General features: G+C 34.6%; 1 protein-coding gene across 1 annotated transcript in view; it reads right to left on the bottom strand.

Moving 5' to 3' along the window:
• Window positions 1-16,341, bottom strand: part of Phip (pleckstrin homology domain interacting protein) — a 127,514-nt gene that overhangs the window by 45,773 nt on the left and 65,400 nt on the right. The window contains exons 16-20 of the mRNA XM_026779098.1: window positions 13,500-13,628; window positions 11,864-12,089; window positions 8,468-8,605; window positions 7,820-8,003; window positions 3,529-3,646 (exon numbers count right to left, since the gene is read on the bottom strand). Coding sequence (XP_026634899.1) covers window positions 3,529-3,646; window positions 7,820-8,003; window positions 8,468-8,605; window positions 11,864-12,089; window positions 13,500-13,628 — 795 coding nt within the window. The remainder of the gene's footprint in view (window positions 1-3,528; window positions 3,647-7,819; window positions 8,004-8,467; window positions 8,606-11,863; window positions 12,090-13,499; window positions 13,629-16,341) is intronic.

Raw genomic sequence — 16,341 nt, 5'->3', positions numbered from 1 at the left:
ATGTTCACCTTCCTAGACATGGACAGAGGAGGGAGGACCTTGGACTTTCCACAGGGCAGGGAACCCTGACTGCTCTTTGGACTGGAGAGGAAAGGGGAGAAGCGTGGGAGGAGGGGGAGGGAAATGGGAGGATGGGAGGAGGCGGAAACTTTTTTTTTTCTTTTTCTCAAAAAAAAAAAATGGTATATAAAAAAATATATCACTGATTCTCTAGAACCACTGGAGAGTTCTTACCTCTACCAACGCTCAGACCAAAGGAGTGATCCTGTCCATAAGAATCCTCAGGCAGCTACTATCTCTATAAAACCTCTGGCTATATCCTCAGACTACCTCTGAACTCCTGAATCTTCTCACCTTACATTCCTCTCTCTCTGTCTAGTCATATCATTCCTGTTTCTAATTCCCCAGTGCTGGGATTAAAGGCATTTGACTCCCAAATACTGTGATTATTGGTGTGAACCACAATCACCTGGCTCTGATTCTCTTTTAGACTACATCAATCTCGTGTAGCCCAGGGTGGCCTTGATCTCAGAGTTCCATCTACCTCTGCCTCCTGAGTGCTGAGATTAAAGGAGGGTGCCACCATTGCCTGGCCTCTATGGCTAACCAGTAGCTTAGCTCTGCATTCTGATCTTCAGGTAAGCTTTATTTATTAGATTACAAACAAGGCATCACTACACTTTAATCTGAGCATCTGAAAGGTAGAGCAAAGTGGATCTCTATGAGTTCAAAGTCAGCCTTGGTTTTCCAGGGCAGCCGGGGTATGTAGAGATCTTGTCTCATACCCTACCTCCACCAAAAACAAGTCATCTGTAGAAGAGCACATGAAAACAGTCAAGAAAAATATTGACAAAGTCAAACAGTGACAGATATATTCAAATAAAACATGTTCCTAGGAAAGTTAAAGCAACTTCACGAGTGAGAAGCAGAGCATCCATAAGCATTGACCCTGTCAGAGAAAATCAGACACTATGAAAAAGAATCCACTAAAGGTCTGTAAAATAAAAAAAAAAACTAATCATTTAATTAGTAATGGGGAAAGAGAATAGGTTGACCATACACACTGAAATGTATGTTAGTGAGTGAGACTGAAACAGGCTAATCACTACTCAAAGCTTCAAATAAAAAGAAATTTTACTGATTCATGAATGCCTGGAAAACACAATACTTGGAAGGATGGTTGGGACAAGAGGATCCAGAGCCAAAAATGCCTCAACAACAAAACAAAACACACACAAAAAAACAAAATCTATAAAAGAAACAAACAAAACCCCACCCCAAACAATGTTTCAGAACTGAGTTGAACAAAATGAAAGAAAACTTACATTAGACACGTCATAGTCAAACATGAAAACACAAAAAGTAAAGCAAAGTACTAAGGATTACCCTAAAAACCAAGGAACTTAGGAGCTAGAGAGATGGCACAACTGAGAGCACTGGGGGCTCTTTCAGAAGACCACAGTATTAGATGCCAGTACCCACACAGTGGGTGGCTCCTAACAATCTGTTAAAACTCCAATTCCAGGGGTTCTGTTGAATTCTTCTAGCTTCCACTGGCAATGCATGCATGAAGTACACATACATACAAGCAGGCAACCATTCACAAAACAAATCTTTAAAAGAAAAAAATGAACCCAACATTAGACACTAAGAAGATAATAGTAGAAAAACCTTATACAAAGTAACTCTGAATCTAAAATTATATCCTCACTGCTAAAAGTGATTCACCAAGCACATCTGTTCTAAATGTTATAGAAATCTTAGAAAGCATGTAAAGGTATATAAAGGAAATAATGTTCTACTTTGTCAAATACTGTTAAATCCACTGTTAAGAATTTAATATAGCATTCCTTTAATTTGGCATAAAAATTTCTAACTACTCAAACTCCTGTCATTTAAAATTGCTATATTGTTACTGTCAAAAACATCATCCACAATTTGATATTTCTGGTAAGATAAATTCCAATTCAAAAAATCTAAGAAAAATACTGTTTTGTTTTTCATTGAGACAGGATCACACATCATAGTTGGGAATTTTAAATGCCTCAATGATCGATACAGTAAACAGAAAGCTGGCTATTAACTAACACTTGTTTTTGTTTTTTTTTTGTCCTTCAACACAAAATGAAATCTACTTTTATCAGAGTATCAAGTGATGATGCTTTGCCCAATGATGAGTCTGGCATAATGTTATTAAAGCAGTATCAAAGAGCATCCCACAGGACAAGCATACATACTCTTTGTACTTTTCTCCTTTGACTGACCCTTAATCCTATAACCTGAACTGAAGAGTCCCACTATCTTCAGGTATGTGACCAATCCTGGAGGAGTAGGAAAACAAGTTTTCAGTTCTCACCAAATGGTGCCATTCTCAATCCTGGATTACAAAGGCTTTTTTGATTTTTTGCTAAATTTAAATTACATTTACTTATTTGTGTGTTTGTGTATATGTGGTGTCCATGCTGAGGTCGGGGGGACAATGTTGTGCAGTCAGATCTCTTCCACCATGTTGGTTTCTGGCATCCAATTTAGCTTATCAGGCTTGGCAGAAAACTCCTGGCCAGCTGAGCCAATTTTGTCAACCTCTGTTAAGGTTTTATATTTTTGGTTTTAAGTGTAGCCTTTAACAGCAAAATTGCAAAGAATTTTATATAAAAAAATTTTTTCAATTTGTTTAGCCCACTGTAAGCTAGTAAAAAAACAGTAATTTTTTCGCTGTTAAGATCACTGCTTAGTGATAATGAATGTTCCTTGAGAAGCTGTTTTATGTACTTTTCCTAAACTTCAAAACTAATGGCTCTAAAACTTTTCCAGCTAAGCTAGAGGAGGGAAAATACGAGCCTTAGAGTGTAGAACGACTGAACTGAAAAAAAAAAAAAAAAAAAGACAAAATACTAGGAACAAACTACCTGTCTTTATTTTCAAGGGTTTATTTACACTAGGAACACTCTACCAGTCTTTATTTTTTAAGCATTTATTTATGTTTGGCTGTATATCTATATGTGAGCCATGTCACATGTATTCCTGGTGCCCACAGAGACCAGAAGGTGTTGGGTCCCCTGGAAATGAAGACAATTGTTAATGGCTAAACCCAAGTTCTGTCTACTAGCAGAAAGTGCTCAAAACCACTAAGGCATCTCTCCAGCCATCAACCTATCCACATTAAGAGAAAAGGGGGCTATTCGCTATTCTTTTTAATAGACATCAGCTGATGTGATTGTTAATAACAGATAAGATTAAAACATCAACATATAGAAAAATAAGTTACGGAAGAACTAAAAATTACTTTTCAATAGGTTGATTATAATTTACTGAATATATACATGATATACTAAAAAAATATGAAATGCAGAAACAAAGTTTTAAGTGAGAAATAAAATAATCGAAATAAACAACCAGGATATATAGCAACTTTTAATTAGTACTATTTTCCTTATAATACTAAATCTTTCTTTTAATTTTAAAAGAAAGCACTAAAGTGGTTATTATATTTACCACTGTAATATTAAATATCAAATTAATATTTACCTTTGAGACAGTAAGAATTTTGTTCTCTTTTGCAGCAGTCAAGTGTTTCCTCTTCTCTTCAGACCTGTAACTCTTTATTTCCTCTTCTCCCTTGGCAGTTCTCCATTCTTCCTGTCTACTAAAAGAGAATATTAAAAGTCACATCCATCTACAATTTTACAACTGATTTCCTTTCAAACGAATGTTAGTTATTAAGGTAATAATGTGAAGTTAGGTCTTGTATTTTCTTTCCAGGTAGAACATGTGGTTCAGGTCATAACTAAAATACTAAAAAGAGATTTCTTTTGCTTCTTCCCTCATTTCCAACTGTTTCTGCTGTGTAATGGTAAATCAATCAAGTATTAAATTCTATGAAGTTATATCAAGACAGCTTATTAGGTTATATGGCTTGTGCCTAGACAATCTTACATGTCAAACAAGATACCTAGTACTCAAAAACAAAATCAGGTTTTATACCAGACATCAAGATGAAATTAAATAAAACGAAAAAAAATTGACTTTGGATTTTAATTTCATTTAATCCAACTCCTTAAACAACAGAATTTCACTTTTACTTTAACTTGGAAGTTCTGTTGACCTGCAAGGTAATTTGATTTTTGAGCCTTAATTTTTCCCAAGAGATTTCATAACAGGAAGGGAATTAATATTTAAAGCATACTTACATTGTCAATACTTTCATACTAGAGCATACTGATACTTTCATTTTACTTAAATCTCTAATGTATCTAGTCATATTTAATGGAAAATGAAGTTAAATCTTCAGAAAACGACCAACCTCAAATTTAAATTTGAGTTTTTATACTTTTATATTGAAATAATCCTAAATTCACATAGATGTAAAAAAGAGCACATAAAATCTTGTAGTCTTTATTCAATTTTCTTCAATGGCAAAATCTTGTGAAAGTGTAGTATAATATCAATACCAAGGTCTTGCTATTGATGCAAACCACTAATTATCTGGTTTTTCCAGTTTTACTGTTGTGGATGCTAGCTCTCTAAGCAAATATATTACACATAGCATTGTATATTTATCATAACAGTTGATATACAGAGTGCTCAATCTACACAAAAATGTCTTCTTTGCTTGTTTCTTATCATACCAACATTTTCTTCCACCTCAACTCTCCCTTCTCCTACATCTTACTGGCCAATAATTTGTTCTCCAACCCGGTAACATTAATCTTTTCAATAATGTTTATAAATAAGATCAAACATATGCACTTTGGACTGGTCCATCAAAACAGACGTATCTAAGTTATTTCACCAATAAGTTGTTCCTCAACAAAGCAGATTGTTTAACTTCATATACAACTGAAGGAAATTTGGTTTGCTCACCTAGTTTTTGGCTATTGCACTCATGAACTCATGGCAAATGTGACTGCCTTTACAAGACTAGGCCCTCAAATTTTGTGATGGGATGTGGGAGGAATCCATGAGGTCACAAACATCTCTAAGGATTTACAGATGGTAGTTTTACGGTAGGGGCAAGAGTCCTCACCCCTCCCTGAGAAGCTGTTGGTAGTTAATGATTGCTAGGGAGGAGTCAGAATCGGTGGTATAGCCACCGGGAAGTTACCCATGGTTCCTATAAATTATTCTCATCTATGCTCACTCAACAACCTTAATTAAACAACAAACAAATACAGAAAGTATAAAGGGTAACAGTAGAGACAATGAAAATTATCAGGAAGCATATGAGAGAGCAAAGGGGAATGGGGTGAAAATGATCAAAATAATCACACACATGTTATAATGAAGCCCATTACTATGCATGATTACTATATGCAAATAAGAGTAAATTTCCAAGATACTATTGTTGAGTCATATATCACAGTTGTATAATAAAGTACAAAACAGTATTCCAGTCTGTGTCATGTTTATGTTATCACAAACAATCAAAAAGCGCAAATATAGCAGTTTTCTGTTAACTACTCAACATTCATTGCTTCCACTTATTATTTGAGATAATTTGATAGATACACAGAGGTATTTCATTCTCGTTTTACTCTGCATTTTCCCAATAACTAATGGTGCTGAGTATCTCTTTATATGCTTAGTTTACCATCCTCTCTGGTGAAATGCTGGTTCTGGTCTTTTGCCCAGATGTGGTTGGATTTTTTTTTTTTTTTTTAAACTAACACAGCCCAGCTTCTTGATCTTCTTGCAAAGAGCTAGGGTCACACTAATGAGCCACTTCACGCAGTTGGGTTGTTCTGTTTACTGAGTTTTAGAAGCATTTTATATGTTAAGCTATAAGCCCTTTGTCTGAAAGTGAACTAGTGCACTACCCTGCCTCATTTAAAGGCCACTTTGAGCAAAATTTTAAATTGCCCACCAAGTTTAAATCCTAATAAGATTTCGAATGTACTTATATTAGGTGTTTTGAATCAAACACTTTGACCTTTAAAGTGACAGTCACAATCTTGTTGGACCTTAGACTTAAAGATAATATACAAAAGGATATAGTGACAAAATAGTAAAACTTATTTGGGAGTGGGGGGAATCTTCCTTACCCTTCATGTTAAGATCAACTAGCAAATACATCTTTACACTCAATCCTTTCTAGTGAAGAAGCAGAAGATGCAGAATATCTAGAATGAAAATGTAGTTTTGGCATAGCTTCGTCCTTCCTACACACTGAATGCAGACTATCTTCTCCGCAACCCTGGGGAAAACTGTGGCTCATTAACTATCTGTGAATGGAGTTTACTTAGCTTTAGATAGGCTAAAGTGAAATTAAAGTTACATTATTCATAACATCATCAAAAAGAATAATTATTCTGATTTACTCCTTTCCCTCTGTGATATTCTCTAGTTCAGTTCAGAACCGGTGTTGAGAAGAAAAATGTCAGGGGCAGAAGAAATAGTTTAGCAGCTAAGACACTTTTGCTCTTGCAAAGGGCCCAGCTTCCATTCCCAGCACCAACAGTGTGGCTGACATCTATCTTAACTCCAGCTCCAAAGAATGTGCCAACTTCTCTTCTCCTCCACAGGCATCAGGCATACAGGTAAAACGATAAAACTAAAATTTTTTGAAAGAATAAATTTTACTAAACTGCCTTCAAACCTCAACATTGTTAAAGATTGAGATTATCAAAATTGTTTATATATCAGATATTCAACCCTATATCCTAACACAAATTCTAATAATTATCTAATCATGGAGTAAAACCTATGTGAATATTAGGACTTTCTTTAAAAATTAATTATATAATTACTATTATTTAAAAGCCTAAAAAAGGCCAGGCAGTGGTACCTCAAGCCTTTAATCCTGGCACTTAAGAGGCAATAGCAGGAGGAACTTGAGACCAGACTGGTCTATGAAGCAAGTGCCAGGACAGCCAGAACTATTACAAGAAACCAAACCAAACAAACAAAGCAAAAAAACTAAAGACTCAAATTCACATTTTGTTCATGCTTTTTATTTATTATAGAGGACAGTAGACAGGTTGATATTTCATGCATGTTGCTGTTCATGTACTTACACATACATAAAATAAATGTAAAAATTTTTCTAGCATATATGCACATACTTAGGAATGAAAAGTATTTTCAAATGCAAAGTATTTATGTATTACCACTAATAGGCATATTTTCTTTATGCCTCTGAATAACCTGATGTAAATGAGTAAAGGACACTAAATTCACTATATAATTATAACTAATCCCATAAGATGTGTTTTAAGATATTAAATGGGAGTGGTTGGGAGAAGGCTCCCGAGTTAAAAGAATTACTTACTGAACAAGCATTAAAACCTGAATTTGGATCCCTAACACCTGCCCACATACCAGATGCAACAGCTTGAGTGTGTCCTTAACCCCAGTGCTGGGACTAGATAGGAGAGGGCACACACACAACACAGGTGAGTCCCAGGAGTTCACTGGCCAGTTAGCCTTGCCAATCAATGAGCTCCACGTTCAGTTAGTGACCAGGTGCCTAAAAATAAAGCGCACAAGGACAAAGGAAAATACCTGACATCAACCTCTAGGCTCCACACATGCACACACAAACATACATATGCCTACTCACACAGAAACAAAGGAAAGCAATAGGACAAAGTAAAATGTGAACCAGAACTCAACCTAATTGACAACACTTTCTCCTATCTAAACACCCCTAATCTTATGCCATTTACACAAATGATCCAGAAAAACAAATTTAGCCAATTCATCTTTTTGCCTTTACATATTAGCTTAAAAGAAATCACTAGGTTGGAAAGGTATTTTCAAAAATATTAGTCAAAATGAATGCAAGCAACTATGGGAAATACCAATTGATAATTCCCCTTACCTAGCTACACCAGCTGAGAGCTCAGGTACCACCACCCTTCGGCTCCAAGCAACAAGGTCTCGTTCTGTGGCCATTTCACTTCTAGGAGCATTGCTGTGCATCTGCCGCACACCTTCAATTTGTCCACTGCGCCTCAATCCTACATTTGGTGGTGAATGAACTTCGGAGGTAGAACTTCCAGAGCCTACGGGGAGGGGTGGGGGGGTGGGGGTGGTTAAGTTCTACTTAGACAGTCACCTCACTTAGTTCGTAATAAAAAAAAAAACTATTTTCTTCCATAAAAAGCTTTTACAGCAAATAATTCATCTACCATTATCAGGAACAAAACCACAGGTAAAAGTTTAGTGAAAACAGAAATGTGGTTATTCAACTAATTGGATATATTAATGAATCGTAATTATGGAGTGTTAAGTTTAGGTACTGTGACTACAAAACACTACTTTGGTGAACAAAATCCAATTTCTAATGTTTACTTTAGGGAATTTGGAAGAATATCCATCTGTAATGTCAAACCTTGTATTTATTCTTCAAAAAATCAATCATTTTGGTAGGCTGTTTCATTTTATGGATGTACTATAATTGTTTAGTAACTTCTCTAATGCTGGTGATTAGATGATCTCAGTTTTCCGAAGTACAATCTCAGCTTACCTCTGTTTAAACGGCTGGTATTACTGACACCTGCTTCACCAGAACGCCTCAGGTCTTGTTCCTGCTGTAGTCTTTGAATCATGCTGTCTAAAGGACTGATATCCTGGTTTGCTTGTTGGCTTAAAACTTGGTTCAATCCTATGTAATACAAAAAAAAATACTAACCAGTCTCACAGAAGTCCACAACTAAATATTAATTTCCCTGTGGTAAAGACTTAAAATGATTACCTATAAGTGAAGAAATGAAAAGATGACCTCCATAACCTATTTTTAATTTACAAAAGTAACGATAAGAAAGATGACTGCATATTGTTCGTGCTCATCATGAAGCAAATGTTTATAATCCTTATGGAAACAAATTAGCTCCATTATCCAATTAAAAAAACAAACACTCAGAGGCATATATCAAGAAGCCAAAGTAGGATTTCCTACTTCCACCTGAATTTCTGACACTGTCTCATTAATTCAACCAACTCTTGATTGTCTACTATGTGCTTAAGACTTATGCCTAATATTGAAGATCCAGGGACAAATTAGATGTCAAGATCTTTCTACTACAGCAAACTAAAATTGTGATTGGGCAATTAAACAACAAACATGCAGGTAAATGCAGACTATAAAAGATGCAAAAATAAGTGAAGAAAAAGAAAAAAAGGAATGGAAAGACACCTATGGTAAGCCAGAAGTCAGAGCAGTCTTCTCTGAAAATGCATGCAATTAAATGGAGACTTAAGCTCAATAGGTGAAGAACACGTCATATCAGGGCTCAGATACATGGAAGAATTTCATATATTTAACCCAACCTATTTATTAGCACCTCCTATTCATGCCAGTCATACAAAAACACTTGAATTCTCTTTGTTCTTTGAAATTTCACCATAATGATATACATAATAAAATTCTAATTTATCCTTCAAATACTAACTAAAACAATACTTTGTTTTCACTGTGAATATTTTCCAAATTTTCCTTAAAAGAACAACCTGTTCCTCTCTTTCAGGTTCTTATCAATCGTCTATCTTAGTAGCTAGGCAAATATGGAATATAAAAGAAAGCAAGGTAAGTTAATTACTCAAATCTAGCATAACTTGGAGCTAATAAAAATGTTCAATCTTGGGGCTGGAAAGATACAATCCAGCAGTTAAGCACTTGTGCTAGCCTTGCAGAGGATCCCAGTTCAATTCCCAGCATCCACATGAGGCAGCTTGCAACTTCCTTTGTTAACTCCAGCTCCTGAGGGATTGGACACAGGCAGTCACGCACACTAGCCCACTCTCCTACATAAACACAATTAAAATGACAATCGTTTTTGAAAAGCTCAATCTTGAAGATAGAATTTTAAAAGAAAAAAAAAACAAAAAACAAAAACATTTACTAATATAAGACTTATTGAATTAAATTAAAACTATTTACATTAAAAATAACAAGCGGAATAATTAATATTAGCTGTATATATACGTAAAGTTCTTATCAGGTCTGAATTTTTAGGGTAGACATGAATTGTAAAGAGACTACCCAAACAATATTCTGAAACAATATTCTGAAATAAAGTACTAATAAGAAAAGTCTAGAAAAAAAATTATCATGTACTACTTGAGCTATTTTATATGAGAAAACTCTAAATAAATAGGAAAAATAATATGACTAGGTCACAAAAATTAAAAAGTAGAGAAAGACAAAATTAAAAAGTAGAGAATGTCAATTTCCTAATTTGCTGCTAGATCATATTTGAATACCGATTAATAATTCAGTATAGTCCCCTTAAGCTTACAATTAAATACATTTAGGTATCAATACAACAAAACTCCACTTAAATCAATTTTATAATTACAATAGGCTACATCTAAGTTGACTTAGCTTTGCAATATTTAGCAAATTTTCAAAAATACTAAATTTGCATTGATGCTAATATTTTTCTTAAAAACATGAGGTTTTATTCCACTTTGTATTAAGTATTTTTGTATTTCAGAATTCTAAAATAATTACAATTTTGAGAACTAGAAAAAAATTGAAAATAAATACTAAGAAGTTGGAATTACTAAAGGTTCTCTTATGAATCATTGTTAAATAACTGCTACCCATCTCAGTTTTAAGATCACGACATTTTATAATTGTTATGCTTTGAACCTGGAGTACTTCTCACAGACACATGCTATGAAAGCTCAGTCTCCAGTTTGTGGTGCTCCTCTGAACTGGGTGGAACCTTGCTGGAGGAAGTGGCCGAGTAATGGTTATACCCAACTTTGATTAGTCTGCCTTTCTTTGCAGCCACATGCCCTGATCCACTGACTGGGTGGCTCCACTTTATTCATCATTCTATCATGGATGTCATCCTCAGAAATTAGAAACCTTAAAATAATATTTCCTGCTTAATTAAGTTGTTACTGTTGGATATTTTTTAGCAAGGACAAAGGTACCAAGCACTACTTCTCTAATCAGCAACAGAATCAGGCATAGGGTAAATGTCTCTAAATTTACGACACAACTGCAAAATTTGTTTCCTAAATTCTTAGGATGAAATAATTAATTATCTGTGGAAGCCTTATATAAGCAGTAAAATGGAGTAAAAGTAACAATTATAATAGCAATGGTGTTTGAGACCTGAGAAAAATCTGATTTTTGCCAGTTGTACTCCAAGATATTTCACACATCCTCATTAATTTTAATCCCATAAATGGTATTTCTCTAGTACTGAATCTTTCGAGAATATGAATATGTCTAAGAAACATTAGTTTTGCATATTAGACATTCAAGCCTACACTTTTATAAAAGTGGCAGTGGAGGCAATCCCCCAAACCTTTTTTTTCTGTTTAACCATCTATCAGGGATGGAAATGTCTAATTTAAGAACCAACACTTTCTATCTAACATGTCATCCTTACTTTAATTTTATACTCAATCCTATGGCTTGCTATTATCACCACATTTTGGACCTTCTGTTTTATTTATAGGACCTAAACTCAGCATACATTCTATTCAGAAGCTATGTTCATTACAATAAAACCTTTATGTAGTACCTTCACAAACATGTTTTTAGTCTAAAATATTATTCCTAGTGACAAAACTGGTTTAATCTTTAGAGGTTCTTTATTATCTTAACGCAGTCAGTGTTACACTTGTGAAATAGGGGAAGAAGAGTCTGCACACCTTGTCTACATTTTAACAACCACCCAGTTCTTCAACTCATCTGACTTCAATATTCCATGGCTTCACAAAAACAGCTCTTCTCAGTTTTCAGCCCTATCATTTCACAAACCTTTACAATTTTATCACTTTTAGACAGGTCTAGCAGCACACACCTTTAATCTTAGCACTCAGAAGACAGAGGCAGAAGGATCTCTGTGAATTCAACTTAGAATCTGTGAGAGACTTGGCCGTTATGAAAATGGATGCCTACCTGAAGAAGTGACTCCCATTTGAGGGATGAGCTGTTCCTCCCTGCAATTTTCACGACCAGGAACTAATCTCTGGTATCTTGATGGATGAGGATTTCCGTCAACATCAACCAGAAAAGGAGGAGGCATGAGATGAGGTGCCTGCTGAGTCTGCTCATCTAATACAAAATTGTTGGCATCACGGATAAGGGGCCGATAATCACTATGAAAAAACATCTGATCTGCTATCTGTAAAAAGAAAGGTCCATAAAATAATGGAAAAATAAAATTTAACATAAAAAAGATAAAATTTCTAATAAAAGTCTAAGACTATTTGATAAATGTGGTACTATACATCAATTTAAATGAACAACACGGTATTGAGATTTGAGCATCCATGATATTTAATCTCTAGGATTAAAAGGAAGGATTGAAGGAAAAAAACAATTTTCAATTTTTAATTCATTTTAAGGATATCTCTATATAGTCTTCATTGGCTATTATAAGATCTGGTACTTTTTTCTCTGTAAACAAGTATAACAAGTCATATACATTAAAAAAGAAACCATCATTAAAAGCAAACTTTTTAATTTAAAAAGTAAGAAAAATTCTATCTAGGCATAAAACATTCAAAGATATTTTTACTTTCACAGATACGGTACTCTATTTTAAATCTTTAAATTGTGGTATTTTGGGGGGGGGAAACTGAACAAAGACTCACAAACATGCCAAACACATGGTATAACTACTGAGCTACATTCCTAGCCTCAAGTTTATGGATTATTAACAACAAAAAATAACATGGGAAAAGAAAGCATTGTCTCTAGAGTATTTTCAATAATTTAAAATCATTATGAACTCAGCCCTGATAGATCTATGACTTCAATTTTTCATTGGTAATCTGTAATGTCTTAAATTAAATTATGAATTATTCATTCATCATACTACAAACAAAACATTTAATCATTTTAACCACTAGTTCTAAAGAATATTGATTGCTAATGTTTAACAACAAAACATTAGCTGGTCACAGTTTGTGAATCACCTGAAAGCTAAGAAGTTATATCCTACATAAATATATTTATTACTTAGATAAAATTTCACATATTTGAGAAGTTTTTCTATGAGTACCATCTTCTATTCAAAGTTTATTTATCCCAAGTTAAGACTCAAATCTAGATTGTTCTAACAAGATATATAAAAAGTAATTCCTTTGGAACTACTGACTAATTACAGAAAAGATTTTATAGATGTATAGATTATCTTTATAATGCTATCTTTATAATGCTTTCTAAAAGCAAGTCTCCATACTATTTAAGATATAAGATAAGCTGACTTTAAAGATCATTTGTAATGATGTGTTTATATGTGTATGTGTGTGCATTTGCACTTGAGTATTTGAGTATAAGTGTCTACAGAGGCCAGAGACATCAAATCCCCTGCAACAGGAATTATATATGGTTTTGAGCTGCCTGCCATATATCCTGTTCCAAACTCAGGCCCTTTGAAGGAGCAACAAGTGCTCTTAACCAATGAGCATCTGTCCAACCCCAAGCTTTCCGATTTTAATTATGAGCATTCTTACACACTCCTAAGAAAAAAACACATAACCCTTAAACACCCATGACAAAAAAATAATGCACATTTATTATACTCTACCTTGTCATACTTGCTACTGGACCCAAAACCAAAAATTAAAAGATGTCCATGAGAGTCTGTACATGCAAAGTGCTGACCATCAGGGGAACATTTGCAGTCGAACACTGCACCATGTCCTTGGCCTTCAATCTGAAATATATTTAACCAAAAATCAGAAAACTATCATTAAAATATAAAGAACTGGTACTACCGATACTAGAATTTTATAATGGAAAGATTTAAAAGTATACATAAATCCTGATAAAGGGAAGATTAAGTGTAACAGTACAGTAAAACTTGTGAAAATTCACGAAAACTGCCAGATAACAGCATTGAAAAGGAAAGAATCCCAGTCACAGACCAGACACAATTCAGAAAATAAAAATATACAGATTTGCACCCCCACCCAGAGAATTCTACTTCACATTTTAACCCAGATTAAAACATAAATGAACCATACATTCCAACTATTTCCATTCATCCCTGCCCTTTACGTAAAGGCTAAGAACATGGAGCAACGGTAGCTATTTCTTTTGTAACACTCAGAAGTAGTAGCCAGAGATCACTGTTTACAAGACACTAAATTTCATTCGTTTGGTTAAAAAAAAAAATTCCCTTGGTGGTCTGACTCATCTTTTAATGGTGAATTTTAAAGGTTAAAAAAAAGGGTTTTTTTACCTGATAATTGTTTTCTGTTTTCCAGTTCCATTAATCCAGAACGAATGGATTTCTCCCTGCAACCTGTCAATCAAACAGAGGTGGCCAATCACCACTCTGATTTTTTTGCTCTCAGTGTTTCTTCAGACTATGTTCCAGTTGAAAACTTCTTTAGCAGTGTTCTGAAAGAGGTAAAAATTCTACCCTATCTAAAGCACATCTAGGGACTGAATTTCAGAAACATCTAAAATAGGGAGTGGACTCCCAAACAAATAATAACTAAGGATGATTTTCAACAACTGTGACTGGATTTCTGGATTAGCAGAATCGGAACACACACATTATCAGGTAAGAAATACCTCCTTTCTGTTCCGGTATCCACTGATCTAGAACAAACTGAACTTGATTGGTTATATTCTAGGAAATGCTTGGAAAGAAAGTGGTAACTTTGAGTATTAAAAGTTCAGCAGAAAGGCAGATTTAAATGCAGAAGAGCCACTGATTTCTCAAGAAAAATAAGTACTTTAGTCAAAAGAGAAAATATCACTCTAAAATTAGGCACACAGGATGGCCTCAAAAAGAAAACTAGCTTTGCCTTTGGATCTCTGAAGATTAAATATACAGATATAGATATGATATTTATTAATATCCCAGATACTGACAATGGAAAAGAAAGCAGCTCTCCATAAAATTATTAAAGAAAACGAATAAGCTTTCCTAATGCTAATATAAAAGAACTTACCACACAAAAGAAATGACCATTAATGACATAGGATAGTTTCTTGGGAGTAAAGAAACTTGAAGATAAGGCAGCAGAAGAAGGTACCACTTTAGCATAACTTAAAAAACAAGGAAGGACAGAACTACTTTTTCTATAGTAGTCTAGGACATTAGCCAAACAGCATATGCCAGAATGGAAAAACTGTTAAATATAAATGTCACGACTCACAATTTAAATATTCAGTACTTTTATAGGCTAATAAATGCTACACAAGCTTACGAGAAACTAGCCACATGAACTACAACAACAACAACAAAAAATCTCTAAGGGAATCTCATATAAAACTTTAAGAAACTGTCTAAGCCATGATTAAGATGTCTTAGTACTTAGTTCACTCAGGAAAAAGGCAAATGCTTCTGGAACTATATATTTTTATGGAAGAGATGTGAGTGTAGTTACACTCAGCAACAAAAAAGGAAACCTCCATGAGCATGGCATCCTCTCTGGGTATCTAAGTAATCTTGTACTGCATTTAATTTGGTGGCATGAGTAGGGTGGGAGTTACTCAAGTTTACATGTATAATCTATGAGTGTGCTCATATAGTTAGTAGATGCCTAGAAAAATATTTTGATTGAATCAGAAGTCATAAAGCTCTAAACAACAATAATACTAGTTCTCTGTCCTACATAGCACAGCGCCTGAAAAGCCATTGAGGTCAGACATTTGGCAAGGGACTTCCTGCAGGAAGGCCTGAAGAGCCTAATGTGAGAAGCTATGAAAGGAATTGTGTTAGAGACCCAATGATGTTGGAGATGACAGAGCAGTGGGTTATCACCAAATGGAGCAACAAATGGCGACTAGTACTAGTCCAAGAGGGATAAGTGTGTTGTGGTCGGCAAAGCTGAAGGAACAGAACCACGTATGTCCTTTGACAGGAGACATGGAGCTAAAAATTTGCAATTTGTCCTGCTGGGTTAATGTCTTGCTATGGCTCAGTATTTCCTCACTATGCTCTGATTCTTCCTTTTGAAATAGTAATGTATATTTTGTGCTATTTTATGTTGTTAGTATATAATTTGCTTTTTTATTTTACAAGGCGTTATAATTAAGAGACTGTTGTCCTGAGTTTCAAAAGAGATTTTAAACTTTTAAACAGTCATAAGAGTAGAAGACTCTGGGATTTCTGAAGTTGGACTGGATTAATTTTTTATTATGATATAGCAACAAGTCTATGGAGGATAGGAAGTAGAATGTGGTGATCTGAATAAAAATGATTCCTGTAGGCTCTTAATACAAGGTTCCCAGTTGGTATAACTGGGAAAGATTAAGATATGTGGCCTTGATGGAGGATGTATATCACTGGGAGTAGATTTGAGGTTTCAAAATTCAGTGACACTCCCAGATAGTTTGTATTTCTTCCTCCCCCTTTCTCCTTTCCTCCTCCTATCACTCTTCCTCTTGCTTGTGGATCATATGTAAGCTCT

This window comes from Microtus ochrogaster, chromosome 5 (assembly GCF_000317375.1).
Source record: "Microtus ochrogaster isolate Prairie Vole_2 chromosome 5, MicOch1.0, whole genome shotgun sequence".
NCBI classification, from domain to species: Eukaryota; Metazoa; Chordata; class Mammalia; order Rodentia; family Cricetidae; genus Microtus; species Microtus ochrogaster.
Note: the sequence above shows the minus strand (reverse complement) of the source record. Positions and strands in the feature narration are given on the sequence as shown.